We start from the raw sequence: 27,212 nt of genomic DNA, 5'->3' as shown, positions 1-27,212 counted from the left end.
ATATATATATATATATATATATATATATATATATATATATTTTTTAAGTTATTAAAAAAAATAAGCATGCACCAGGTGCGGTGGCACATGCTTATAATCCCAGCAGCTGGGGAGGCTGAGACAGGAGTATTGCAAGTTCAAAGCCAGCCTCAGAAACAGTGAGGCCCTAAGCAGCTCAGTGAGACCCTGTCTCTAAATAAAATACAAAATAGGGCTGGGGATGTGACTCAGTGGCTGAGTGCCCCTGAGTTCAATACACAGCACTGCCCCCTCCCCCCCCAAAAAAAAAAAAAAAATTCAGGTAGACACAGGCAAGGGTACTGAGTCTCATTGCCCTGTGGATATAGTCAAGGATTTGCTGCCCTGGGAAACATACCTGTCATTTTTATTCTTATTTTTCTTTCAGGACAGAGCTCATAGAGCCTGACCCTTAGTTCTGCTTATTCATCACAGCTAGAAGGGGCAACTCTGGAGGACCTCAGTCAGGTCAGGCCCAGGCCAGTCCCATTGTTGCCCACCACCTAAGCCCAAGTGGCCTGCAAGGAATCCTTGTACCTGCCTTTCTGGGGCTATTCATGCCATTGCTTGTACCTATGATGCCACTGGTCAGTCAGATATTTAAGAAGGGGAAGGGGGAATTTCAGAACAGCACTCAATATACATTGGTGGTCAAGAGCACCAGCTCTGGAACTAGCCTGCCTGACTTCGAGTCCCACCGCAACTACTGTTAGTTTTGTGTGTGTGTGTGTGTGTGTGTGTGTTGCTGGGGATTGAACCCAAGGTCGTGTGCATGCAAGGCAAGCAACTACTGACTGTGAGACAGTGGGCAAGTTTGAAACTCCCTATGCCTCCGCTTCTCCTTCTGTAAAATGGAGGCAGTAAGACTATCCATCTCATGGAGTTGTTTTGAGCATTAAATGAAACAGTACACGTCTGGCACTTAAGAGAGTGCCCAGCACCAGTGAGCTGTGGGTGATGTTAGCAGTTAATTATTATTGTGGACCTCACTCGTCCAAGGCATGGGATCCAAATGTAGCCTCTGATGCTGTTTGGGAGGTCTCATTCTATCCTTCTGGAGTATGGCCTTTCACTAGCTTGATTTCATGTGCTAAAAAATCACCAGCTTTTTAGGCACAGATGCAACTTTCTTCCTTATTAGAATTATAGATATGTGGCCCTGGCTTTGCTTTCTCAGATTCAACGAGGAATTATTGGCCCTGTGAGTCCATGGGTTTTGGATTCCAATCCTAAATTCTCCCCCAGCTGGCCACTGGACTTTAGCTTCAGTGTGGAGTTAGATATGTTCCAACTGATTCTGTTAGGCCAGAAATTCCTGACCTCTTCCTATTGTGTGATTTTTTAAATCACTGTTTCCTAAAAATATGGAATGATCCATATGATTTTCAACTTAGAGTGAATAAAAAGTATATCTTGAAAAATGGAAAATTGTGTGGTTTCTGCCCACTATCCATTCAAGAGATGCACTTTCAGTCTCTGGGGTCTGTGGAAGGAGCTTTCAACCAGAGAAGATTCATCTTTGGATCATGCTGCAGGCCCAGGGAGCCCAGGCCACTCTGCCTTCCTTCTGTTCTGAAAGGCCTCTCTCAGCCCAGAACAGCAGCTAGTGAGGGTGCAAACTTCCAGGATGAGGCGTGTTCCTCAAATACTTACCATGATTGTTTTTTCATCACTGCCTCAGCTTTTGATTCCTGTTGGAATACAGTTTGAAAATTACATGCAAAAAGCAGTTTTGTTGTCTTTCTTTCTCTGATTCCTTTGTCTCAGCATTTGGCAGGATCCTTTTAAACTTTCTCTCATCTGACGCTCCATGACCTTAAGGATATGGCATGCTCTTTGGTAAATTCAGGTCACATTCCATAGCCAGAGTCTGGATAGTAGTAGAATTTCCTTATGGGACTTTATCAGAAAGTCCAATGCTGTTTTTTTTTTTTTTTTTTTTAAACTGACCTTAATTATCTATCTCTGCAAATGCTCATAGTTAATATAGTTGCAGGCTGAAAGCTTTGGTAATAAGGACTTCCTTCTCTCTCCCTTTTTAGTGTTTTATTTTTATTTTTAAAAAATATTCCACACAGTTTTTTACAAAGGTGAACTCTGATCTTTGTGGTGGGCTTATCAGTAGGACTTCTGGTGGTGAGCACGAACCAGGACCTCCAAACTTTGGACTCACAGCCACTGGGGTCACCGACCAACAGGGTCCCGTCATACTGGATGAGGATGTCTTTGTTCTCCTTCTTGGAAGCCTCATCTACATATTTCTGGTAATAGGCCACTAGGACTTTGGAAATTGGCGGATAGCATAAATCTGAGCCACATGATCACCACCCTTAACACGGACCTGGATGTCCACGCCAGCAAACCGCTCCTTGCCCAGAGCAGAACGGGTTCCAATAACTTGTATTGCAGCGTGCGCGGCTGGATCATCACCAGCCGACGCCCATTCACCTTGATCAGGCCGTTGCCCCGTTTGCAATGTGCCACAGAGGTGGCCCGTCTTCTTGAATCCCAAGACTTGTACAGACTGAAATGGACCCTTGGCCTGCATGACTATAGAGAGCAGTCCTCTCCACGCGGTGCTGCAACCGGAAAGGGTTGTTTTTTGTTTGTTTTGTTTGTTTTTAATATATTTTTTTAGTTGTAGATGGACACAATATCTTTCTTTGTGGTGCTGGGGATCGAACCCAGTGCCTCATGCATGCTAGGCAAGCGCTCTACTACTGAGCCACAATCCTGGCCCCGCCTTTTTAGTGTTTTAAGTGACTCAGAGTACTAGAGAGGTTGGTGGTGACTTGATGTTTAAAAATTCAGAAAAGTCAAAGGCCTCCTTCTTAGAAGGCCGGCTGGTTCTCATTCTTAGGGCACTCTGCGAAGTCAGTGCCTTCTATTGCCGTCCATATACCCTTTCATCCCATGCGATGGATTTGGGCAGTATTTCCCAAAGTTTGGCATAGATATCATTGTGGTGGAGCACGATCTGATTTAGACATTTAAATGCACTAAGCAATATCTCCTATAATAGCAAAGGGGTACTGCCTTTCTACTTAAAGTGAGTACATAAGGTTTCTTTTTAAATGATTTTAGTAAAACTGATTTAAAAACAAATATTACATATGTGGATAGGTCCCAAGACCCAAGCCTGATCCAAATGATCGAGCTTTGGGAAATAGAGTATATAAGACACTAACTTTTCAATTTCCTTAAACTATAAGGAAGCCTCTGATGGGTTTTGTGTTGTGAAAGTTTCTGTGAAGTTCATACTGTGGGACACACTTATTTTAAAGATGACACTTTGTCAGTAACTGAGAATCTCATGAAATCTTTTATTTTCATGACATCTTAATTGTACTCAGACTTTGTGTGTAGTTTTGTTGGGCCATTTGGATTGTAGGGACATTGTGGAGGGCTGTGGCTACAAGGAGAATATCACTCTGAACACAGCCTCAGTTACACAGGGTGGCAGGAGAGAGAATGAAGGGAAAGCAGTGAAATAGGCCTCCATATAAAGTCAGACACAGCTCCGTACTTGAAAAACGAGACATTCTAGAAACATTCCATAAAGCTTAATGCTCCATGAGTAAACTTAGTCATGGGTGTCTTACTTTATAATTGTAGGCTGATTGTGGTGATAAAAAGTCATTTTTAGCTGAGTGTGGTGGTGCACACCTATAATCCTAGACACTTGGGGAGCTAAGGCAGGAGGATTCCAAGTTCAAGGTCAGCCGCTGCAATTTAGCAAGACCCTGCCTCAAAATAAAAAGGACTGGGGATATAGATGAGTGGTAAAGCACCCCTGGGTTTAATCCCCAGGACTGGGGAGGTGGGGGAGCCATTTTAAATAGGTTGTTTTTAGTATTCATTTATTTCTCTGGAATGAGCAGATTAGTCTTTCATCACTGAAGAGAAACCAGCTGTTAGTTTTACTGGAATTCCCCTGTATGTGATTAATTTTTCTCTTTTTATTTTCAAGATTTTCTTTCATCGCTTTTACTCAGATGTGTGTAGCATTAGCAGATGTAGAAGGATGGTGGGTTTTAGACCAGCCTGGGCCACTTAGTGAGACCCCATCTCTGTCTTCATATCTTCTTTTCCTTCCTTTTACTCTTTGAACATGTTATGGCTCCTTGGCAGTCTTCAAACCTGACCTCTCATCCCTCACAGGCAGTTTCTGTTGCTTGCTGTTTTTTTCTGCATATGGGCCACATGTTCCTGGTTCTTTGCATGTCTTGTGATATTTTTCTTGAAAACTGAACATTTTAGGTAATTGTTTTGTAGGTACTGTGGATACTGATTCCTCTTCCCCCCCCCTTTTTTTTTTTTTTTTTGCTTGCTTTTGTGACTTGGCCAGGATGTTCTAGTGACATCCACTTCCCCTACACGTGAAGCCTTGGGCGAGGCTCTCTCAGAGGGCACAGCCTTGGATATACTGCCATCACTCTGGGATGACACAGTAAACGTTTAGCAGGGCTCTCTTTACCTCTTTCCCATACCTCTGTTAAGATGGCTACTTCATTTGGTAATACACCACATACGTTAGGTTGGCTAATTATCAGCTGATTGCTCTGTTGTGTTTTAACAAAACCCTGGTGGCAAAATTGCTGAATCTGATTCCAATTAAAATTTTTTGGGGGAGTGGGTACTGGGGATTGATTGCTGATGTGCTTAACCACTAAGCCACTTGCCCAGCCCTTTTTGAGACAGGGTCTCGATGAGTTGTTTAGGGCCTTGCTAAATGCTGAGGTTGACTTTGAATTGGCAGTCCTCCTGCCTCAGCCAACCAAGTTGCTGGGATTGTAAGCATGTAACTGACCATGGTTGGTCATTATTATTAGCATGATTAATTTACCAGTTTATGTCCTATGGTTGTGCCAGACAGATGATGGTTACTTGAACAAACAAGGTGAGGAGTCATTCCACACTACATTCAAAATGGAGTAGCTTATGGCAAAGTACTGCTTTACAAAATGAAAAGTTAACACAGGTTTAGGCACAGCCTGAAAACTGCTGTTCTCTACCTTATGGAGTAACTCAGAGCAGAGCACAACCTGCTCTCCATATCTATCTGGAGTGTCTTATGTCAAGCTGAGCTGGAGCTGGGGTCCCTGTGTGGCAGAAAGTGGGTCTTAGCTCAGTTATTAGAGACTTGCTATTCTTGGCAAATTTTAGTAGATTTGCTTGAATATTTGTTATATGCCCTTAGAACAATTCCAGAGACTTTGTTTTGTTCTGTTTTTTCCCTGAGATAGGCACTTGGTATGTTGCCTGGGCTAGTCTCAAACTTTTAGGCTCAAATGCTCCTCCCACCTTGACCCCCCTGGTAGCTGGGACTACAGGTGCACACTACTGCATCAAGCTTCCAGAGACTTTAAAGTCATTGTTTTATTTTTTTTTAATTTTAATTTTTGAGGTACTGGAGATTGAACCCAGGGCCTCACACATGGTAGACAAGCACTGTACCACTGAGCTACACCCTCAGTCCTAAGTCATGGTTTTATATAATTTTTGCCAGCTTCATTTTGCTGAGGAGTGGAATTCATGGAGTTTTTCACATTGACATCCTGAGGAGTTTCCAGATTCATTATTACATAACTATATCACCTGAGGTGACACCATGAAAAGCAATGGAAAAAGCTCTCATACAAGTGGCTAAATGAGAGGCAGTCGGGGAAAAGGGACAGGGTGGACGAGCTCTAGGACCATCATGCATAACTTGTTATCTGCGAAAACCTTTCCCTACCCTTCCCCGTACTGTTGAACAGTGTATGAAATGTGCCTTTTTCTCCACCCTCCTATTAAAAAAAATTTTTTTTTAGTTGTTAATGGACCTTTATTTTATTTCTATGTGGTGCGAAGAATGGAACCCAGTGCCTCACACATGCTAGGCAAGTGCTCTACCACTGAGACACAACCCCAGCCCCTAGCCCCCATCCCTCCTATTATTAATATAGAGAGCAGGTGCAGGATGACACCATGCTGTCTCCAAGGATCTTCTACAAAAAGAAATTCCTAAAACAAAATCACCATACTCACGATCAGTGGAAAAATAGCAGACTCTAGTGCGCATGCCAACTGCTTCCCTTCTCTGTTTGGGGGATCCACCATCAGGAGTATTCCCCTTTTCCCCCATCTGAACCCCTTCCCCGTTTTTCTTTTCCCAATTAAAGCCTTGTCTGTGCGTTCAGTACTTTCTGACCCAATTTCATTTCTATTGTCAAAGGTTCCTGTCCCCGTTACCAGGTGCTCCATAGGCATGGGACTGACAAGCATCAATTTTCGATTTTCACCTTGTATGCACAGGACAAAGGCAGTGTCTCTCCCTCCTCTCCCCAAAGGAGGGGGGAAAACCTTTGTTGCTTGGAGACAGGATGGAAAGGATCTGGAGCCTCTCTACCCTTTTGGAATGTAAATACATCTTTCCAGAGGTCAGATAAGCCCTTGTGGCTCCTGCTTTATGACTAGAAATGTCTTGGGCTTCATGGTCCTTTAAAATATATACCCATCCCCTGGAGCTGGGCAAATCTGTCTGGAGTTTCCCATCTATAGAGTTGTAGCTTAATTTTCCAAGACTTGCCCGGGATCCTAAGTTTTCAGCACAATTTATTCAGAAAGCTCTAATTGTACAGAAACACAAAACTCTTTTGTCTAGAACCCAGGATTTCGTCTCTTGTGTTTCTCCATAGTTGGCTACCGGTAAATTTTCCATAATATGTTACTCCACTAGTCAGCAAGTACTAGGACCAAATCCACTTGATTTGTTTTAAATAGCACTTACCCAGATGTTGCCTGCAGAACTCCAAAGGCAGGATGAGGTCAACCCCACTGCATTGGTTTTAGCTTCTCTGTCCAAGACTTCTGGTTTTAGTCTATTAAACAAACCTCACCATAAAATCCTACCTTACAAAGCCTTGTAGCTTCCTCAGGTTACTGGATTAATCTGATGGAAGGCAAATACCCACAATTATAGCTGGATATATGAATAACAATGCACAGACTTTGTGATGGCCTGCAAGGAAGAAACCTACAGCAAATTTGTCTTTCATGTAGCTGCTACCAGATCCAGGTCCCCTCTTTGCTTCTTGAAAGCCAATACTAGGGATATGAGGAGTTGGTGGGGAGATGGAAGAAGCTGTCATCCTCAAAGCTCCATCTTGGGGAACTCAGGTCCACCAAAGGACATTTATAGGAAGGGAAAGGAGGTGCAGAGGCTAAACAGTGTCTTCGTCATTTAGGGTGTGTGTCTCCTCCCCCACCCCCAAACATCATAATGGACCTTGATCTCCTGGATCTAGTTAGAAACATTAGTTTTCTGCAAGTTAAACATAAAACAATATATATGCTTTATGTTAGTTAATGCACAGAATTAAAGAATAAGGAGGGGTGTTACACATTCTGATGTTATCTGAAGGTCACCAGATATTCTGGTGCTGTAAATCTAAAGAAAGATTATTTAGCTGGACTTGGTGGTGCATACCTGTAATCTGTGACTTGGGAAGCTGAGGCAGGAGAATCACAAGTTTGAGGCCAGCCTCAGCAACTTAGCAAGATCCTGTCTCAAAATAAAAAGGGCTGGAGAAGTAGCTCAATGGTAGAGCACTCCTGGATTCTATCCCCAGTATCATTAAAAAAAAAAAAGTCACTCAGCAGTTCACATCTTAAATCATTTAAGTACAACTTCTCTTTAAAATATGTCATCCTGGGCAAAGGGAGGGAAGTACCTTGCAAAGGACACCTTGTAAGCAATAGCCACTGGTCAGGGAGTTGAAGCCCACCCAAATGTCTTTCAGGCTGAGCAGAGTCACAAATGACTTCAACCAAAGTGAGAAATGGATGTGTCCCACCTTTCTCATGGCGGATGACTTGCTGTAGATGGGCACACTGTTCTCAGAGCACATCTCAAGGTTGCTTGATCTACCTGGATTTTCCTAAAAATGTTTCTGATTACTGTCTAAGTATAAACCAAGTTAAAGTCTTTTGTACAAATAACCCTAGAAGGCACACATGGCAAGCCCTGGGAAACAAAAAGTTTACAGTTGTTAGGGCCCCAAGGGATACACCAGGCAGCTCAAGTGCACAGGATGCTTAATGGGGCCTCACACTCTATGAATTGGTAAGTTTTGGGGACCCCCGACTTCAGCCCTAGTAATGTGGGTTAATTCAGTGCTTCAGTCCCTGAAGGGGGACCACCTGCTTCCTCACAACACCAGCTCACCTGTCCCCACTTGTGGATGACATCTGGAGGTGTTCTGTGTGGAAAATGCAGAAATAGGAAACCTCAGCTCCTCTCTGCAGTCAGAGCTGTTGGGTGGACGCAGCAGGTTTGAATTCAAAGTGTTCACTGCTCTTAGGAACTGAGAGGCAGCTGGGAGAGTGCCGGTCAGTGTTTTCCTTCTGGGACAGGGCTCCAGAAGCAGATTCTGAAAAGCAGACCAGCAATCCCCCAGTCTATCCTCCACAGTCTAAAGTTTGCCTCCCTGGGGACTTGCTCTAGGTTTTTCTTCCATTGTTACAAAATCAGTGTGTCTCATTACTATAACTTCACAATTTTCCAGTCATCTTCTCAGCCAGATCTTTTGTCTAGAAGGGATGGGTATGAGACTATGAGTCTTCACCAAATATTTTCACCATATTTTTATTATTATTTTACTTTTATTTGCATTTCTTTTATGCTGAATTTATTCTTGTGCTATAAGAATTTGTTTCTTAAGTTTCTTCTGGGATATCTTTTCCTCCTCTGCAACCTCCTTTTCTGGTTTAGGAATAATTTGTTTCTTTTCCATGAAGATATCTCATTGTGGTACCAGAGCTCACATATGGGTAAAATCCAGCTATGAGCTCTGTAAGTACGTCTTGCTTTGTTCATCTGGATTTGTTCAATGACCAGAGAATCAATATCTAAACCTTTTTAGTTTGTGCAGCAAAACTTCAGCACCCTCTTTGGACCACTCACCCTATGTCCGGCCCCACTGTTTGACCTGGGCTCACAACACCTTGCTTACAACACCAGCTCACCTGTCCCCACACCTCTCAACTCCACTGTTATAATGCTGGAACAGCACACCTTGCTTATCTAAAGTGACAGTTTTCAGATTGTTGGTGGCAGCTTCGTGGCTTTTCAGATATGCATACCCTTGATGTCCTGGGCAGTTCCACAGGTGAACCCAAATATTTTAACTTCTTGATTTGCATGATTTTGTGGGGTTTGCTGGGCCAAATGAATAGTGAACCTTTTTTTTTTTTTTTTTAAGATCACTTCAGGCCACTTGCAGGAAAAGTCATTTTCACACAACTTAAACAGAATTACTTAAATCTGAATCTCCCAAGATCCTTTCTAGGCAAGCTGGTTTGGGATTACTGTACGTGGAGAGAGAGAGAGAGATAGACTATGTCCAGGAGAATTGTCACTGAGTTTAAAAAACTTGGCAGAGGAACTCTGTTGTCCTCTTCCACCCCCTGTCCTCATCCTGATCATGACCCAGTATCAGGCCTAGAGAGAGGATCCGCCACGTCTGACCATGGCTGCATTAAATAATCAAATACCTTCCTGAGGTGTGTGTACCAGGCCCCAGAGTCACCTGCGGCTGACTGTTGCATGACAGACTGCAAAAAGCCGACAGCAGCGAGATTTCAAGAGGAGGCCCAAAGTCCCATCTGACTCAAGAGCCAGCAGAGGAGAGTTCAGCTTCTTGTGATTTGACCTTCCCCGCCTTTCAGCTTCCACTAGAAACCCCACCAGGTTCAATCAGCAGAGGCCTCATCAGAAAGTGACCCCTTCTTGAGTGAGGTCCAGACAGACCCCCAGCATTCATGATTTGCTTCCGTGGCTCACGGCCCCACAAAGGGATGTTTTTTTGTTTTTTGTTTTTAAATAGCCTCAAGAGTCTGGGTCCTCCTGCTTACTGAGCTGAGTGGCCACACCTGTTTTCAGCTTTGTAGAGCTGAAAACAACAGGCACCCAGGCTCCAGAGCCCAGGTAATTGGAGGAAACCCTTGGCCCTCAAAAGCCAGTGGCTTTTCCTTGCTTCGCCAGTAGAAGGGGGTAGCTGCTCCCTTCTTATCCAAGTGGAGAGGCTGCCTGGCTAGTGAGGCCTTTTGGAAGCAAGATTTTTTAAAGCTCCTTTCACCTGTCAGTCATATAATCTGAGTTGACTGCCCCCCTCAAAGGGGCATCTGATTTGAGCTTATTAGCAAGCCTAAAGTCTGCTTTTCAAAAGGCATGACTCTACGTCACAAACTCCCAAAAGTGTATCTCCATCTGGAAAGTGCCCCCCTTTCACGCTTTTTTGGCACACCACCTTTCCTTAGACAAAAATTTAAAAATCCAGCACTGACACCTGGTCTGTCTCCCACTCCTAGAGTCCAGTGAGATTCCAGGCCTTCATTTAGTTTCTTAAGAAGTCAGCAGTTTTCTCTGTACCGCCAGAACCCCAGGGCTAATGGGCATTCATCTTACCCAAGAGTGGCAAAAAGAAGTCTTTGTAGACTGTGAGTCTCTTTCCAGGATCGATGATCCTTACAAGGATGTAATATCCAAATCAGTTTTTAAAACTCCTCTTTTTCCTCACTCCAAAGTTTGCACAAACTCCTCTTAGATAAATTCAGTGTTTTGAGGGATTCAATCACAGCTGCAGGGAGACGCTGTTTCCTCCTTGCCAGGGAATGCAAAAGTGACACGCTATGCAGGTTACAGGAGCCCCCTTTCCCTTTTCTGGTGCTCATGGAAGTTTCCCTGTACATTCCTTGGCATCTCCATCGACTCTGTGTTCTGCGTCCCCTCTCTGCACAGGCATATGGGTGCTGGTTTTCAACAGAGCTGTCAATATCTCTACTCCACGCACTTGTTTCACCTGTGTAAGGAGACTAGTGTTCCTGTTGATACAGGAAGATCAGCCAGAGTCCAAAGGGAACTAAGGATCAGAAGCTTCTCCAATGCAGGAGGCCACACGCCCCACCCCGGAGAACTAAGACAGCTTGGCTCTGCAATCTCAAACCTGCTCTGGCTGTAGCCATAAATCTACCCTTCCTCCTCTCACGTGTAGGAAAGAGCAACATAAACTTCTCTTTTCCTACCTAAAGCCCACCTTTAAAAATTTCTGGGGGCCCTTCCTCTCCCATGCAAAGTAGAGAGCCAAATCCAGAGGCACCATTTGGGCTGCATTTTCTAATCCTGTTTCCTAATACCTGGCTGACAAATTTCCCATGGATCCTGGTTCCCATGGATATTGCTCAAGTCTTGCTAACCAGTCCCAGAGCTCTTAGCTGTCTGGTAAACCACTTGACAGATAGGATCCTGTTCTCTTCGCCACTGTAACTGTTGGGTGTTAATATTTACCCGTATTAATTTTATTCTGAACACATGGCCTGAGGTGTTATGGTTCAGAGACAGATTAGTTATGAGTTACACAATAAGGTAAAGTAATGTTATGTAAATATAACTGTGTAGGCACCTTTGCTCCAGTGTTTACCCTAGGGTGATATGAAGGAATGTGACAAGAGACCCAAGGTGAGGATGGAGAAAAGCGGATTTTTTAATCATTATATACAGGAGAAAGAGGCAACTGCTTCCTCTCCTAAAAGGAGGGAGGGAAAACTTTTGCTGCTTGGAGATAGGGAAAGGGTTCTGGCTACTCCCTCTAACCTTTTGGAATATAAGTACATCTCTCCAGGAGCCAGGTCAGCACTGGGGGCTTATTTCCCCCTTGAAATGTAATCTCATCTTCTGAATTGGGTAAATCCCTCCAGAGTCTCTCACTAGATAGTTACAACTTAGCTGATGATCCCAAGTTTTCACCATCGTGTTTCCAGAAAGCTCCAGCTCTTCAAGAACAAAGATTCTGCCTCTTGCTGACAGTTGCTCCATTGGGCCATGTTGGAAGCAGGCTGGGAGCAGGAGTTGAGACCCAGCAGTCTGTGCTGCGCAGGCTCCCTGGGGCTCCCTGGGGCTGACTTTGCTCCCACCACTGGAGTTGCAGCGCCTGCTCACTGGGCTGCCAGGCTGGAGCCTGGGATAGGGAAGGAAGGAGTGGCAGTGGGCCAAGCGCTGGGTTGGTGAAGTGAGTTGGAGTTAAAAAGCTTCAGCTTGTGGAGAGTCGGAGTATTTATCTATGGTGCCCTTGGGAGAGAGGTCAGTTTATGAATAAATGGAGAGTGTTGACCTTAAGATACCTGAAAAAGAGGAAGAGAGGACTAGAGAAACAATAAGCTAGGAAGCAAGTATATTTTAAAAGATGCTGGAGCTTCTTCCCTGGGCTGCAACCCAAAGTGTTTTTTTGTTGTTGTTGTTGTTGTTTTAGTGGGGGGGTGGTGGCTTTGAGCCGTGTCCGTACGAGACCAAGGAAGAGGTCAGATAGCCTTTGCAGGGTATTCTAGTAGGTTCTTCCTGGCCACACTCTGGGGATATCTTCTGGATGACCTGGGTCGAATATGCAGTGGTGGATGGCTTACTGTGAAGTGGGTGGTCAGCTCCTAGAAGCAGCAATCAAGGGACCCTCTCCTATAGAGATCAGAGTTGGTGGCCTAGAGCCCCTTTCAAGACTTCTCAGGGGTTGTGAACTTTACATCTGATTTTTAAGGGATTGGCCTTGGGAAAAGAGGCTGAAGTCCTGCTGAGGTACAGTCACAATTGCCCAGATGAAATATGAAGACTTTTACTTCTGGGCTGAAGAGAAAGGAATCTGCAGTTTAAAAAATTGAACACTTTGTATCCCTAAAGTTTCTACCAGCCTAGAAATGCTTCTCAGTGAAACTGCGTTTATGTGAATTATTTCCCCAGGGTGGCCTTTATCTTTTAAACGTTAATATCTCAGAGGCCAGAGGAGTCTGATCAATTCAAAAGAGGCTAGAACGGGGCAGATGGTCTGGGGACCTGGAAGGGACCACTGATGCAGAAACTCAATGATGCTTTTCAGATTGGGCCAGGAGGGAAGGTGACCAGCCTGGCAGAGCAGCCCTGCTGAGGCGGCATGGGGAAGTATCTGTGGGCATGGAGAGGCCTTCTGCATCCTGGGGCAGATCCTGCTCATTGCTCTGGTTTTCCCAATACCCTCCTCCATCAATAGGAGGGAAGCAGGCGGCTGTGATTTCTGTGATGCTTTTGGTAGAGTCTGTGAACATGGGTATAGTCTGGGGTAGGAGATTGTATGTTTATCTCATGATGCAATGTGGAGCCCTCTGCCAGCTCCTGTTACCACGGAGCCTGGTTCTCATTGAAGCAGGAGGCCTCTGTGGGGCTTGATCCACTTCTAGGCAGACCCAGCCACGGAAACCTGGGGCCAGGGTGAGTCCAGGCTCTTTCAGGATCAACAAATGGCAGGGCATTACCCATTCCTGAAGGATAAATGAGGTTGTCCATATTTGCTTCTAAGTCCTGAGTTAATTATTAATACATGGACACTAATGGTCATATTGGCTTCTGGTCTCCATTTCACAGACTTCCTTTCGGGAGAGACTGAAAAGCATCTTGTGCTCAGGGCTGTAACTATCAATTTCCAGAGCAACCTGTTCTGTGATTTCCACACACACTAAGAAACTCTTTCTCCTCTAGAAGAGTGCTTATTGCAAATTTTTTAGTACAGATTTCCCCACGCAGTTAAAACCTAGCAATACTAGTCAAAGCTGAAGCTTCTGCCTCTCCCAAGCCTCCGCAGCCCAGCCCGATGTGATATGTGCAAAGCTACAGGAACCCAGTACAGTTTCTGTAAATATCCATCCATGTGGCATTCTTACTTCACAGTAGTAGAGGTACCCAGGAGAGCATCTCCTGGAGGTTGGACCCAGAAACTTTTATTGAGCCCTTGGCAAGACAAACATGTTGCTCACAGCAGAAAAAAATGAGGCAATAAATGTCGAGTGTCTTTGGGCAGGGATTTTGGTTAGAGATATGTTATGTTGCAGATTCTAGAAAGTCCTCTAAAAATGACAAACAAGTGAGGGGTCAGTTTGTCTCACATGGGAGAAACTTGAAGGCAGGTAGCCTGGTGTGAGCACAGCTCAGCAAGGCTGGCTGGCAGAACCCCAGGCTCACTTGTTCTGCTTTGACTTCTGTAGTGGCACATGCTTGTCCTCTCACAGTCACAAGATGGCTGCTTTCTCTTCAAGATCCAAGGAGAAAGAAAGAATCAAGGACGAAAGTAATAGATGAAGAAAGGGTCTTTTAAAATCCCATTGGCCATAGTTGTATGTCACATGTTTTCTAGTTTTAAGTGAGTCTGGAAATTGAGTACTGGGCTTTCGTCTTTCCACACTGGAAGAAGAGGGAAAAGGTGATTGGGAGTGAGTGTGTGGATGGGCCAACCTACGTGAATTGTGTCACAGTGAAATATTAATGAATAGGATGGGCTGTGGAGGTGTATACCTCTAAAAACAAGGTACAGCTAACAGTAGGCTTTACCCAACATAAATTGTTACCTCCTGGATGAGGGGAGGGTCATGGTCAGAATTGGTGTCTGGTCAAATAGGCTAGGATAGTTGGGAAAAGTAAAGCCATGATTGGCCGAGAAATCCACCCATGTACTAACTAGTGCCCTATAAGAAAAACTTGGGAGTAGTAATAATGACATGGAACAAGTGATGATCAGGTGTAATATCCCTAATTTGGGAAGAAAATTAAAGTTGCTAAATATTGATGGAAGAATGAACCTGTGTCAAATCTTATCCCAGGTATTTTCAGATGTTTTCCCACAAAAATTTAAGCAAATATTATTAATCACATTGAACAGCTGAGGTCAGTAATTAATACTCAAAGAGGGCACACAGTCGGTGGAAGTGGAGGATTTGAGCCCAGGTCTGCTTAATCAGTTTCAGGACTTCCCTTATTATCCAAAGCTGCCATAGGTGCTGCAAGACCCCACAGGGAAAATCTGGCTCTTCTTCCTCATGATGGTCCTGCCCAGGCTCCCCCAAATGTCTGAGAATAGCATTCAGGTCACCAGTGCCTCTAACCTCTGCTCTTCACTAGAATTGAAGCCCCTTGAGGGCAAGGACTTAGTCTTATTCACTGTGGTTCCCCTGATAACTGGCATATAGTAGGTACTCAATAAATATTTGCTGGATAAGGAATGATGGAGGGATGGTGTTGTTATATCAGTGTACTATGAGTACCCAGCTTGAAACCACGGTACCCTCACATTAAATGTTTCTTAAGTAGGACACAAGAGGAAGACACCATTTCCAGCTGCTGGGGTCAGAGAACATTCCATGGTAGTCAGCATTTGAGTCAGGTCTTAAGTGAGAGAGAGGCTTTTGAAACACTGAGTCATGGGGAAGACTGCTGTAGGTGGAGAAAATGTGGACAAGGACATAGAGATGAGAAAGTGTGAACTATTCAGGGAGAGGCTAGTGTGAATGGAGAGAAATTGTAGCTGAAGGGCAATAATAGGCATTAGTTAGGAAGATGGAGTTTGTTGTCAAATGTGATCAGGAACAGGGTTAAATAAACTAGATTGTTTATTACAGAAGTTCTCGAAGCCTTTAACCAGGTCATTGTGACTCCAAGCAGGATTCTCAAAACATTTGGGACCTTTGTTTCTTGCAGAACTTTACAGAATGAATGTTCCTCAGAATGTGTTTTGGGAAATGCTGATCTAGCTCAGCCCCAATGTACAGGTGAGGGAACTGAGACAGAGAAGAGAGGTGGCTTACCCCTCCTACAGGGCCTATTTGTAATGTGAGGACTATGGGAATAGAAAAAAAAAGTGTTGTTTTTTAAAGAAAACCTTTATTAGTCTATTATTCACACAACAATGTTGGATTGAATTTTCTTCCCCCATTTTGTACAGTGCTATTTTAATTCATCACCGTGACTGACAGTAATAAGAGCTGCTGGTCACTCCCTGCCTGTTTGGCCTCCAGAATCTTGTGAAGAAGATTCACTTCAAAGCTGTCCCCAGTTTGCCTGAAGGGCAAAGAAACAATATGCCCAGCCTTTTTAGGGAAACAGGGCAGTTTACAACTTTTGTCTTTCTCCTTTACTATTCCTTGTCCCTATCCTTTATGCCTGTAGTAGGTCCACCAAAGATGTCCCCATTCTAATCCCTGGAACCTGTGAATATGTTACCTTATGTGGGCAAAAGGGACTTTGCAAAGGGAATGAGGTTACAGATTTTAAGTTAGGAAGATTATTCTGGGTTATTGGGGTGGACCCAATCTAATCACATGAGTCCTTACAAATAGAGAAATGTCTCTGTCTAGAAGCAGAATAGACATCATAAGGGCAATCAGAGAAAACTGAGGTGTGAGAAGGAGCCACTGCTCCTTGAAGATGAAGGGGTCAACATGACAAGACATGTAGATGGCTTTTGAGTTGCTGAGAGGGCCTCACATCTGACAGCCATTGAGGAAATAGGGACCTTTAATCCTCAGTCCTACAACCATAAGGAACTGAATTCTGTCAGAAACCTGAGATTCTCCCCAAGAGCCTCTAGGTAAAAATCACAGGCTAACCAAATCCACCAGTCAAGCTGCCAGACTTCTGACCTATAGATTGTGAGATAATATATTTGTGTGGTTTTAAACCACCAAGTTCGTGGTAATTGCTTGTCAGTCATAGAAAACTATTACAACTGGATGACGTCATTAACATATCCAGAGTAGAAGCCTTGAAGGAAAAGAGGTTAGGAAAGGGCACCTCAAGACCTAACTGGCTTTTTTTTTTTTTTTTGGTATTAGGGATTGAACCCAGAGTTATTTAGCCACTGAGCCACATCCCTAGCCCTATTTTTTAAACATGTATTTTTTAGTTGTATGTGGAACAATACCTTTATTTATTTTTAAAAATGTGGTGCTGAGGGTTGAACCCAGCGCCTCATGCATGCTAAGTAAGCACTCTACCTCTGAGCCACAACCCCAGCACCCCCAAGCCCTATTTTTTATATATTATTAGAGTTGCTAAGTGCACCGAGTTGCTAAATGCCTTGCTAAATTGCTGAGGCTGGCTTTGAACTCATGATCCTCCTGCCTCAGCTTCCCAAGCTGCTGGGATTACAGCAGAGAGCCACTGTGCCTGGCATGTTTTTAAAGAGTCTGCTGGTTTGAGCATTTACCTCCTTTCTTCCTAGCTGAGACCTCCCTTTATCACAATGAAGGTGGTAGCCTCAAAGAGCACCCCCAAATATGACTACCTATCTTCTCTGTGCTTCCAGGTGCTGACAACCAGACTGTGGAGTCTGTCATAGTTCGTCCAGGGCCTCTGTGACTCAACTGATATTTGATATTAGTGGACAGATCACTTGAAAAGGAGGCTGCTAATTTAGGAATCTAGACAGGCTGAGGTGTGGTTAAAAAAGATCACTGAGGACTGGCTGTGAAACAGCTCAGCCTCCCTAATGGAAGTCATTACCTTTCAACAGAGGGCATTTCCCAGAGGGGAGCCATTTGTCTGAGTGCAAAATAAACATCACCTTGCTTATGAAAGAATTTCAGCTTCCATGTCAGATAACCTGACTACCCTTAGATCTACAGCCAGCTTCTGAGTCTTGGCACTCTTGTTTCTACATGTGGAGGAAAGTGTTTGCATTCTTCTATCAAACTGAAAGGGAGACATGGGGGGTGGGGTTGGCTTTGCTTGCCCGAAATCTTTCTCTTTTTTATTTCCATTTTGATTGGTTTTCTGAGCCTATTTGAAGTTATGATACAATAGATCTAATTATTTAAAGTCATTGAGATTATTGCATAGCCCCTTATCTCTGATGAGGAGTGTGTTGTTACAAAATGTTTTTGGTTTCACAAGTCCAGGATTGATTTTGATGTTAAAAAAAAAATTGGTGGAAATTCTGTATTGGATAAAAGAGCAGTTTAAAATCAGGGAAACTTCTTGGATTACTTTGAACAAAACATCCTTTTTTAAAATTAAACTTGAGTGTATCTGCAGGCTGTTTAATTTGCGCTCTATTGTCATCTCTAATGTGTGTAGAAGATACCTTTCCCACAGTGGGATTCAATACTGGCGCCCAAAAAGATGGTTTCAGATTTCATGTGTCCGGGTAATTAGCCCAGTTAGAGAGGCTCAGTTAAACCATTTGAAGGTCAATAATGCATGAATTTCTGGCAGACTGCCTAGCACATAGTCCATAAACACGTTTGTATGGTGATTAAATGTTTTCATAGTAAAGATTATATCTTATTTATTTTTTTTAATATTTATTTTTTAGGAGTAGTTGGACACAATGCTACAACCCCAGCCTCAAGATTGTATTTTTTTTAATTTTTTTTTTTTTTTTTAAGTTTTAGGTGGACACAATATCTTTATTTTGTATTTATATGGTGCTGAGGATCGAACCCAGTGCCTCATGCATACTAGGCGAGCACTCTACCACTGAGCCACAATCCCAGCCCCAAGACTATTTTAAATATGAAATAATATCAGGATTAGTTTTATCTAAAGTCTAATGTTATGACAAATTCATGTTTTAGTATGACACATAAAAGTTCAGATTTAAGTGTTTTCCAAATTTCCAAAGAAATCTTTCCATTATTTTGCATATTTGGTAACAAATGCCCCAAATTAAAATGTCAGAATTTAAATTCTAAGAGCAGATGCTCTTGGAATTTGTTAAAGTGACTTAAGGACATAAGATAAATGTAAATGTAAGCATGATAGTTATTTTTTCCCCATAAAGGTACAGTTCTGATGTAAATCTTTCATTTTCTCCCTGAAATTTTACTAATCATTCAGATAGAAAAATAAACGCTCAATTGTCATAAAGATGCATTTACACACTCAATTGTCATAAAGATGCATTTAATTCAAGAGCTTCATCAGTGAACAAAACAGACACAGTATGATTGGGTCAGGCAGATCATACCTTGATTTTGGTTCTGTCTTTTCTTACTCAGTGACCTCAGGTCACAAGCTTTCTTTTTGTCTGGCCGTTTCCTCTAAAATGATAAGGATACCAAACCTCATCTTAAACTACTCATAGTCACCTTCAAGACATCGAGTGAACATGCTAAATTGCTGCCCTGTGTCAGAGCTTCACTTAGGGTGCTGGGGACCTTCTATTGGCTTGTGCTTCCCACACCCACCAGCTCTGGAGAAAGTGACCGCACTGCCAGATCAGTATGCTGGCACCAACTTTCCCACTTGAGACAGTGCAAAGTTGAGGCTTGTTTTACTAAAACTTCCCACTGACAATCTGTAACTGGCAGACTTTAGGAGTCCACTGTCCCTGTTTGAGGCCTGAGTATTTACACCTCATGGATTTGCCAGGAAACAGATCTTTGAACCACTTCTTTGGCCTGTGGCTTCTTTTGCTGGAAAACCATCAGCATAGGGTATTTTTCTAGAGGTCTTCCATCTGAAGCTTTAGAAGGGGTCTTTGTGTCCTCACAAGAAAACTGCCTCTTTTTCCTTAGGACTTTGATGAGGGCTTGGATTGCATAGGATTACTGTTGAGCTATTGTCATCAACTCCAGGAGCATGTCACACTTTCCCAGGGGCCTGCTCCCACTGGACAGGCACTTTCTAAGCCACTTTCAGTAGAGGCATGGGAGTGAGGGGGACAGGGACTGATTGCCTGGGTTTATATGAGTCTGTATTCATCACTGAGCAGGCTGATTCTAGTTATCCTGGACTTTACAGGATGTTATCAGTTTTCACCAATGAAGAGCTTAATATTTTGGCGATGGGCATACATCTACATGCCACATACCAATTTGTCTTTCACTGCCCCTACCAAAAGGTATGCTTTCAAAAAATATTTTTATTTTTTATTTTTAGAGAGAGAGAATTTCAGTATTTTGGCGGACACAACATCTTTGTATGTGGTGCTGAGGATCGAACCGGGCCGCACGCATGCCAGGCAAGCGCGCTACCGCTTGAGCCACATCCCCAGCCCTCAAAAAATATATATTTTTTTAATATATTTTTTATTAGTTGTTGACGGACCTTTATTTCATTTACTTATTTATATGTGGTGCTGAGAATGGAACCCAGTGCCTCAAACATACTAGGCAAATGCTCTACCACTGAGCCACAACCCCAGCCCTCAAAAAATATTTTTAAACTCATCATTCTTTGCTTTCATTATAACTTAAAGAGATTAAAAAAAATTAGTACACCAACCAAATTCTTTCTGAGTAAAGAATCAGTAAATTAATAAGAATAAAATCTGGGGGCTGGAGATGTGGCTCAAGCGGTAGCACGCTCGCCTGGCATGCTTGCGGCCCGAGTTCGATCCTCAGCACCATATACAAACAAAGATGAGTTCGATCCTCAGCACCATATACAAACAAAGATGTTGTGTCTGCGGAAAACTAAAAAATAAATATTAAAATTATCTCTCTTAAAAAAAAAAAAAAAGAATAAAATCTGTTGCAGAAAACACATCAGACACAATGACCTCATCTATATTGTTGTACTTTGTTGACATTTGCCTTCCAGCCTAACCACTTTTTCCATTTCTGAAGCACCCTAGAGTACAAAGCTTTATGTTAACAGAGAGAACATTGTTGTCAACTGTTTACTCTCCGGCCCACAGACTCTCTTTAGCCTTCTGATCCCTGGTGTAGCTCCAGGGTCAAAGGTCCACAGCAGGCCTGGACTTAAGGGTACTCTTTTAATTACTGCATAGTAGTTGAGGATAAAGCCAAAGGGCTGGCCATCGGATTGTGAAATCTGATTTATATCTATAAGTGAGATTTTTGTGCACAGAAAGTTAATTTTGCATTCCAAAAACCAAAGGAGGGCAACAGTCACTGAAACAGACCAGTGTTGTAGCTTGGAAATGATCCCCGCATCTGTCACAAAAGTTCTCTGTTAGGGTTCACTCTGCTTTCAGGCACAAAGAAAACTTGATTTATGCACCTGAAGGACGTATCTTAGCAACGGCTGTGAAGGAAATGTACTGAGAAACTTTCTCTAGGCTTTGTCTAGAGGGAGTGCCACAATGGAGGTTAAAGCAATTTAACATGTTCTCTACAGTGCAGTTTATATGTAGTTGTATTAATTTTAAGGAGAAAAAAAAGGCAATTAGTTTTCCTATTTGATAGTAGATTTGTTTATTCTTAAAATACACATCCCCATGCCATGGTAGGAATTATGAATAAATTCTCTAAAGAGTATCTTCGGATTTCCCAAGAAATGTTAGGATTCTTTTAAGAAGTTGTTTAGAATTCTTAAAAAATGTAAGATAAAATTCCACTTCCCATACATTTCTGTTTGTTAATTTAAAGTATAGCTTTCTGGGGGAATAATATTTTCTTCTGAAATAACTAGAAATTCACAGGAGGTGGGAAAGAAATGTATAGGAATGTCCTCTGCACCCCTCTTCCAGTCCCATAAAAAATCATGACTGTTAGTTTTCTTATGAAATGAGAAATTAAACTTAAGGATCCAAGTAGAAAGTGGGTTGCTTCAGTTCTGGCTCCAGGGTGAAACTGGAGAACAGAGCACAGCTGGCTTCTGATTCACTTGCATGGAAATGGAGAGTCACAGCAAGTGGGGGCAGCAGGGGCATCGGACAGCACACCAACTATCCAGCCACTCGTCTCTCTCCTTTCAGGGTCCTCCCTGCTCCCATCTCAAAATTCAAAGCAACTGGGTTTAGGGAGAGTGTGAGACCAGGCTCACATGGGTATAGAGCGGTTAGGCAAAGTCTGTAGGTTTTGCCCCCTCTTCTTCCCCAGGATGCTAGCCCTTGTCTTTGAAGGCAGCAGACCTACCCCCCCACCAACCTCCACCCCGCTTTAAAATTAAGGGTCCCTACTCCCACCAAGAGTAATCAATTCAAGATCACATGCAAAGAAAAATATTTGTTTGGGAGGAGTTGGAAAGAGATACAAAAATTTTAAGTCATTTATTTTAAACTAAGCACATAAAATTCTACCAAAGATGCATTAAAAATATTTGAAATTGCACTTTAATTTCATATTTTGTCTGGTTGAGGAGGGAGGTAAAAAGAGAAGAAAGTAAATGTCAATTGCAGAAAGAAAAAGAAAGGGAAGGAATGAGTGGGGTTGGGGGAGAGTTATCACCCTTAGGTCAGGAGCGGAGTTTCAAGGAGAATTTTGACTTTTAGGTAAGTTAATGTCCCATGGAAGAGTGAGTTTCAGAGTGTCATGTATTGAAATGTTAATTAATGGGTTAACCATTCATCTGACTTCTTGGACTGCTACAGACATAAGAGCTTCACCCAGCGGGCTACAACTGAGCCACTTGACACCACCCCTCCTCAGGAAACTCCAGGACCAACTTTGTTGAACAGTAGTTACTTTCACATTACTATCCTTCACACACACCCCCATCTCTTTCTCACTCCAAAGAGTGGCAACTCAGATCTGCATTAGGGACATCCCCTGGGAAGTTGTTAGAAATGCAGAATTACAGGGGGCTGGGGATGTAGCTCAGTTGGTAGAGTGCTTGCCTAGCATGCACAAGACCCCAGGTTCAATCTGAGCACCACCAAAAAAAAAAAAAAAAAAAAAAAGCAGAATTACAGGTTCTGCCCCAACCGACCTTCCAAAACAGAATCTGCTGGTCTCTGTAGCTTTTTTCTTATCCTTTTCCCTTCCAGATTGCCACTTGTCTTGCAGAAACAAGGCTTAATCACTTGGAGAATCTTACTTCAAAGTCTTATTCCTTTGGTATTTTCTTACCTCAAGGATAGGTTCCCCAGCTCCCTTTGCACCCTTTTTCTCCCCATTCCTGTCTTTTTCTCCTCTCATGATTGTGCCATCTCTCTAACTTTAGAAAGATCAGATGACCTGGCTGTGCAAACGCCCCCCCCACACACACACACACACCACTCCTTCCCCTCACCTCCCTCCCTCATTCTGCTGTGCCTCAAAATATTCCTGGTCTCTGCCACCCTCTATTCTTAAGTCTCAGATAAAGTACCATCTTCCTTATTTCTAAGCTAGTTTGAAACACTTTCTCTTTTCCCTTCTCAGAGATCTTGCTGTCTTACTAGTCTTCTTTCTCTGGGAATTATTTCTGTCATTTCTACTAAGCCCTTCCTTTTTGCATCCAAAGGTGCAGAGAGATCACAACACACACAGTCATATTACTTGTTCCTATTCTTCTCTGATTTGTAATCTGTTTCACCCCTTTCACAATCGGGTTTCTCACACAAATGGTCTGGAATACTGTTTCCAGGTTGAATGATTTTGCGTCCTGGCTCCAGGGACATTTGGCAATGTCTGGAGACATTTTTGGTTGCTTCAAATTTAGGAAATTCTATTGGCATCTAGTGGGCAGGTAGAGTTGAGGGATGCTATGAGATATCCTACGATGCCCATGACTGCCCTCTCCCCAACAAAGAATTACCAGGCTGGGATAAACAGAGATCCCAGTTTGCCTTTGATTTTTCTAGTTACAGCACTGAAAATCCTGTGACTCAGGAAAATTCTTAGTCCTGGGCATAACTGGACTACTGGTTGCCAAATGATTCCAAATGTCAAAAGTGTCAAAGTTGAGAAACTCCAGAAGGAAGACCCATTAATTTTACTTTTTTTTTTACTAACGCCCTTCATATGATGTGACCTTTAATTTTTATCTTTTCTATTGAAACTATTTTCTTTCCTCTTTCCTTTATTTATTTATTTAGTTTTTGGCAGTACTGGGGATCGAAACCACAGTGCTCTACCACCAGGCTACACCTTCAGCCCTTCAAAAAAAAAATTTTTTTTTTTTGAGTCAGGGTCTTGCTAAGTTGCTGAAGCTGACCTCAAACTTGAAATCTTCCTGCCTTGGCATCCTGAGGCACTGGCATTATAGGTGTGTGCCACCATGTCCTGCTTTATTGAAACAATTTTCTTGAAAGAGATTATCTTCGAACCAATAGTCATTCTCCTTCAACCAAGCTTTTGACTTGACTCTGTGTGTGTGTGTGTGTGTGTGTGTGTGTGTGTGTGGGGTGGTGGTGGGGGGTTGGCGTACAAACCCTCAAACATCCTAGGCAAGCACTGTACTACTGAGCTATGCCCCTAGCCCACCCCTCTTTTGTGAGATAGGGTCCCCTATGTTTCCCAGGCTGACTTGGAACCCCTGAGCTCAAGCAGGCCACTGCTTCCCACTTTACTATTCATTTTGAAGCTCTTTTTCCCTCATTCTGAGTTCCCCCTTCTAACCTCGTTACTATGTCTTCTCTCTTTTGTATGTTTTTATTTGTACTCTCTTAAATGCATATAGTCTCTTAGTGATGTGTTCCTTGTCTCTCTTCTTTATTAAAGAAGTCTGACATTGGTAGCTGTCCAGTAGAATCTGGATACAGGGTCTCACTAAGTTGCTTAGAGCCTTGCTAAATTGCTGAGGCTGACCCAAACTTCCAATCCTCCTGCCTCAGCTTTCTGAGTCACTGGGATCACAGGTATGCACCATGTGTTCAGCAGGATAGTCAGTCTTATGTGCCTTGGGCTTTCTTCTTCCATGGTTTTTCTCCATGTCTTCTTGATAATTGGAAAAATACTGTGGCCCTTTTCTGTTTCAGATCTTCCTGATTAGCTAGGAGTGGTGGTACAAGCCTGTAATTCCAGCAACTTGGGAAGTTGAGGCAAGAGGACCTCAAGTTTGAGGCCAGCCTTGGTAACTTAACAACTTAGGGAGAACCTATCTTAAAGAGAAAAATAAAAAGGGCTGGGATGTATCTCAGTAGTAAATCCTGGGTTCCATCCCCAATACCAAAACCAAACCAAAAAACAAAAATATCTTCCTGATCACCTCCATTAGGAAGGTGTGGAATGGTGAAAATATACCAAATTAGGGCTGGGGCTGTAACTCAGTGGTAGAGCACTTGCCTTACATGTATGAGGCACTGGGCTCAACCTTCAGCATCACATAAAAATAAATTAATAAATAAAGATATTGTGTCCAACTACAACTAAAAAAAAAAAAAAAAAAAGAAAGAAATTTACAAAAATAAAGAAAGGAAGCCAGGCTCTATGGCAAATGCCTATAACCCCAGTGGTTCGAGAGGCAGAGGCAGGAGGATCATGAGTTCAAAGACAGCCTCAGCAATTTAGTGAGCAATTTAGTGAGGCACTAAGCAACTCAAGACCCTGTCTCTAATACAATACAAAATAGGGCTAGGGATATGGCTCAGTGGTCAAGTGCCCCTGAGTTCAATCCCCAGTACCCCCACCCCCAAAAAAGAATGCCAAATTAGGAGTCAGAAGACCATTCTCTGTCACTTTATTTGCTTTTAGACTTTTAAAATTTTTATTTATTTATTTTTTATTTTTTGGTACTGGGGATTGAACTCAGTGGTGCTTTACCATTGAGCCTCATCCCCAGCCCTTTTTATTTTTTATTTTGAGACAAAGTCTCCCTGCGTTGCTTAAGACCTCCCTAAATTACTGAGGCTGGCCTTGAACTTGAGATTTTCCTGCCTCAGCCTCCAGACTCTGGGATTACAAGTGGGCGCCACTGTGCCCAGTAAATTTTTTTGTTTTGTTTTATGGTGCTAGGGATGGAACTTAGGGCCTTGCACATGCTAGGCAAATGCTCTACCACTGAGTCACACTCCAGCATGTGAAATATGCTTTGAAAGATATGAACTTCTATATAAGCATGTCTGACCTCCTGAATTTTAATAGACATTTTGCCTTCCTGTGGCAGCTTACTGTTTCTTGCTCATAAGTTAGTGACAGATACTACAAACTTCTGAAAAGTAGAGACCATGATGTAAATCTTTTTCTTTCATAGGACTATGATTGTACATGTCATGTCAACAGATTCTGAGTAAAGACTGATGAAAGAAAGAATAACAATTCCATAACTCTCTTTGTAACTATTCTTGGTTTACTAAGTCCAAACACTTTTTACTGTGTCATACTTATTACCTACCCTCCTCTTTTTGATCTCCAATTTAGGTGATGTCTTTCCAGTGCAAATGAATCCAATAGTTCAGTCTCAGTTTGTACCATTGGCTGAAGTTCTTTGCTGTGCTATATCTGATATGAATGCTGCGCAGATCTTAGTAACACAGGAATCACTTTTGGAGCATTTGAGGAAACATCATCCAGGTAAGGTGATGAACTTTTCTGAATTTGCATCTGTTAAGTTTCTATTTATAACTAATCATAAACACATAAGTAAACTAGGTGATATCCTTTTTTTCTTTTTCTATAGAATCTTATATGAAAACTCTGCTAGAAAAAGTCCTGCATCAACAAATTTGATAAGGGAATTTCTTTTACTTTCTAGATGCATTTTTTTAAAGTAAATGTTTTTGACAGTAAATAAATCAAACTCTAGAAAGGAGTCAACAAAACAAGTGCATCTCCCCCACCTTTCATTTTTTCCATTCCCATTCTCAGAGATGACAACTGCTTTGTTTATAGTTATTACATATGATTTTATAAATTGCACTTAAATGAATATATAACATTTTATAATATAAATGGGAACATTCTATACATTCTCCTTGTACCTTTAATTTTTTTCCTTTACAAAAATTGGAGTCATGAAGCTGGGGCCTGGTAGCACTCATCTGTAATCCCAGTGCCTTGGGAGGCAGAGGCAGGAGGATCTTGAGTTCAAAACCAGCCTCAGCTATTTAGCAAGGTGCTAAGCAACTCAGACCCTGTCTCTAAATAAAATATAAACCAGGGTTGGGGATGTGGCTCAGTGGTCGAGTGCCCTTAAGTTCAATCCTCAGTACCAAAGGAAAAAAAAAAAGTTAAAGACATGAGGCTATGATTTTTAAAAATTCCCATGTTTGCTCATCAAGAATGCCCTCCTGGACTGGGGCTGTGGCTCAGCAGTAGCGCACTTGCCTGGCATGTGTGAGGCACTGGGTTCAATTCGCAGCACCACATATAAATAAATAAAATAAAGGTCTGTCAACAACTAAAAAAAAAATAAAAATTAAAAATAAAAAAAATAATGCTTTCCAGGGGCTTGGGTTGTGGCTCAGTGGTGGAGCACTTGCCTAGAAAGTGTGAGGCACTGGGTTCGATCCTCAGCACCACATAAAAATAAATAAGATAAAGGCACACTGTTCATATACAACTAAAAAATTTTTTTAAAAAAGAATGCTTTGGGGGGATATATGCTTTGGGGATATAGCTCAGTTGGTAGAGTGCTTGCCTCATATGCACAAAACCCTGGGTTCAATCCCCAGCACCACAAAAACAAAACCAAAAAAGAAAAGATTGGGCTGGGGTTGTGGCTCAGTGGTAGAGAGCTCACCTAGCACGTGTAATGTACTGGATTCAATCCTCAGCCCCATATTAAAAAAAAAAAAAAAAAAAAAAAAAAAAAA

The 27,212-nt window shown here is 42.5% G+C and overlaps 1 protein-coding gene across 2 annotated transcripts in view; it reads left to right on the top strand.

Annotated features, from left to right (window-relative positions):
* The window catches only part of Stox1 (storkhead box 1), a 56,708-nt gene that overhangs the window by 22,481 nt on the left and 7,015 nt on the right, over window positions 1-27,212 (top strand). For both annotated transcript variants that reach the window (XM_015500561.2, XM_048809802.1), the window contains exon 2: window positions 25,819-25,971. In XM_015500561.2, the coding sequence (XP_015356047.1) occupies window positions 25,819-25,971 (153 nt within the window). The remainder of the gene's footprint in view (window positions 1-25,818; window positions 25,972-27,212) is intronic.

This window comes from Marmota marmota, unplaced genomic scaffold (assembly GCF_001458135.2).
Source record: "Marmota marmota marmota unplaced genomic scaffold, marMar, whole genome shotgun sequence".
Classification (NCBI taxonomy): domain Eukaryota; kingdom Metazoa; phylum Chordata; class Mammalia; order Rodentia; family Sciuridae; genus Marmota; species Marmota marmota.
This window is presented reverse-complemented; position numbering and strand designations above follow the sequence as displayed.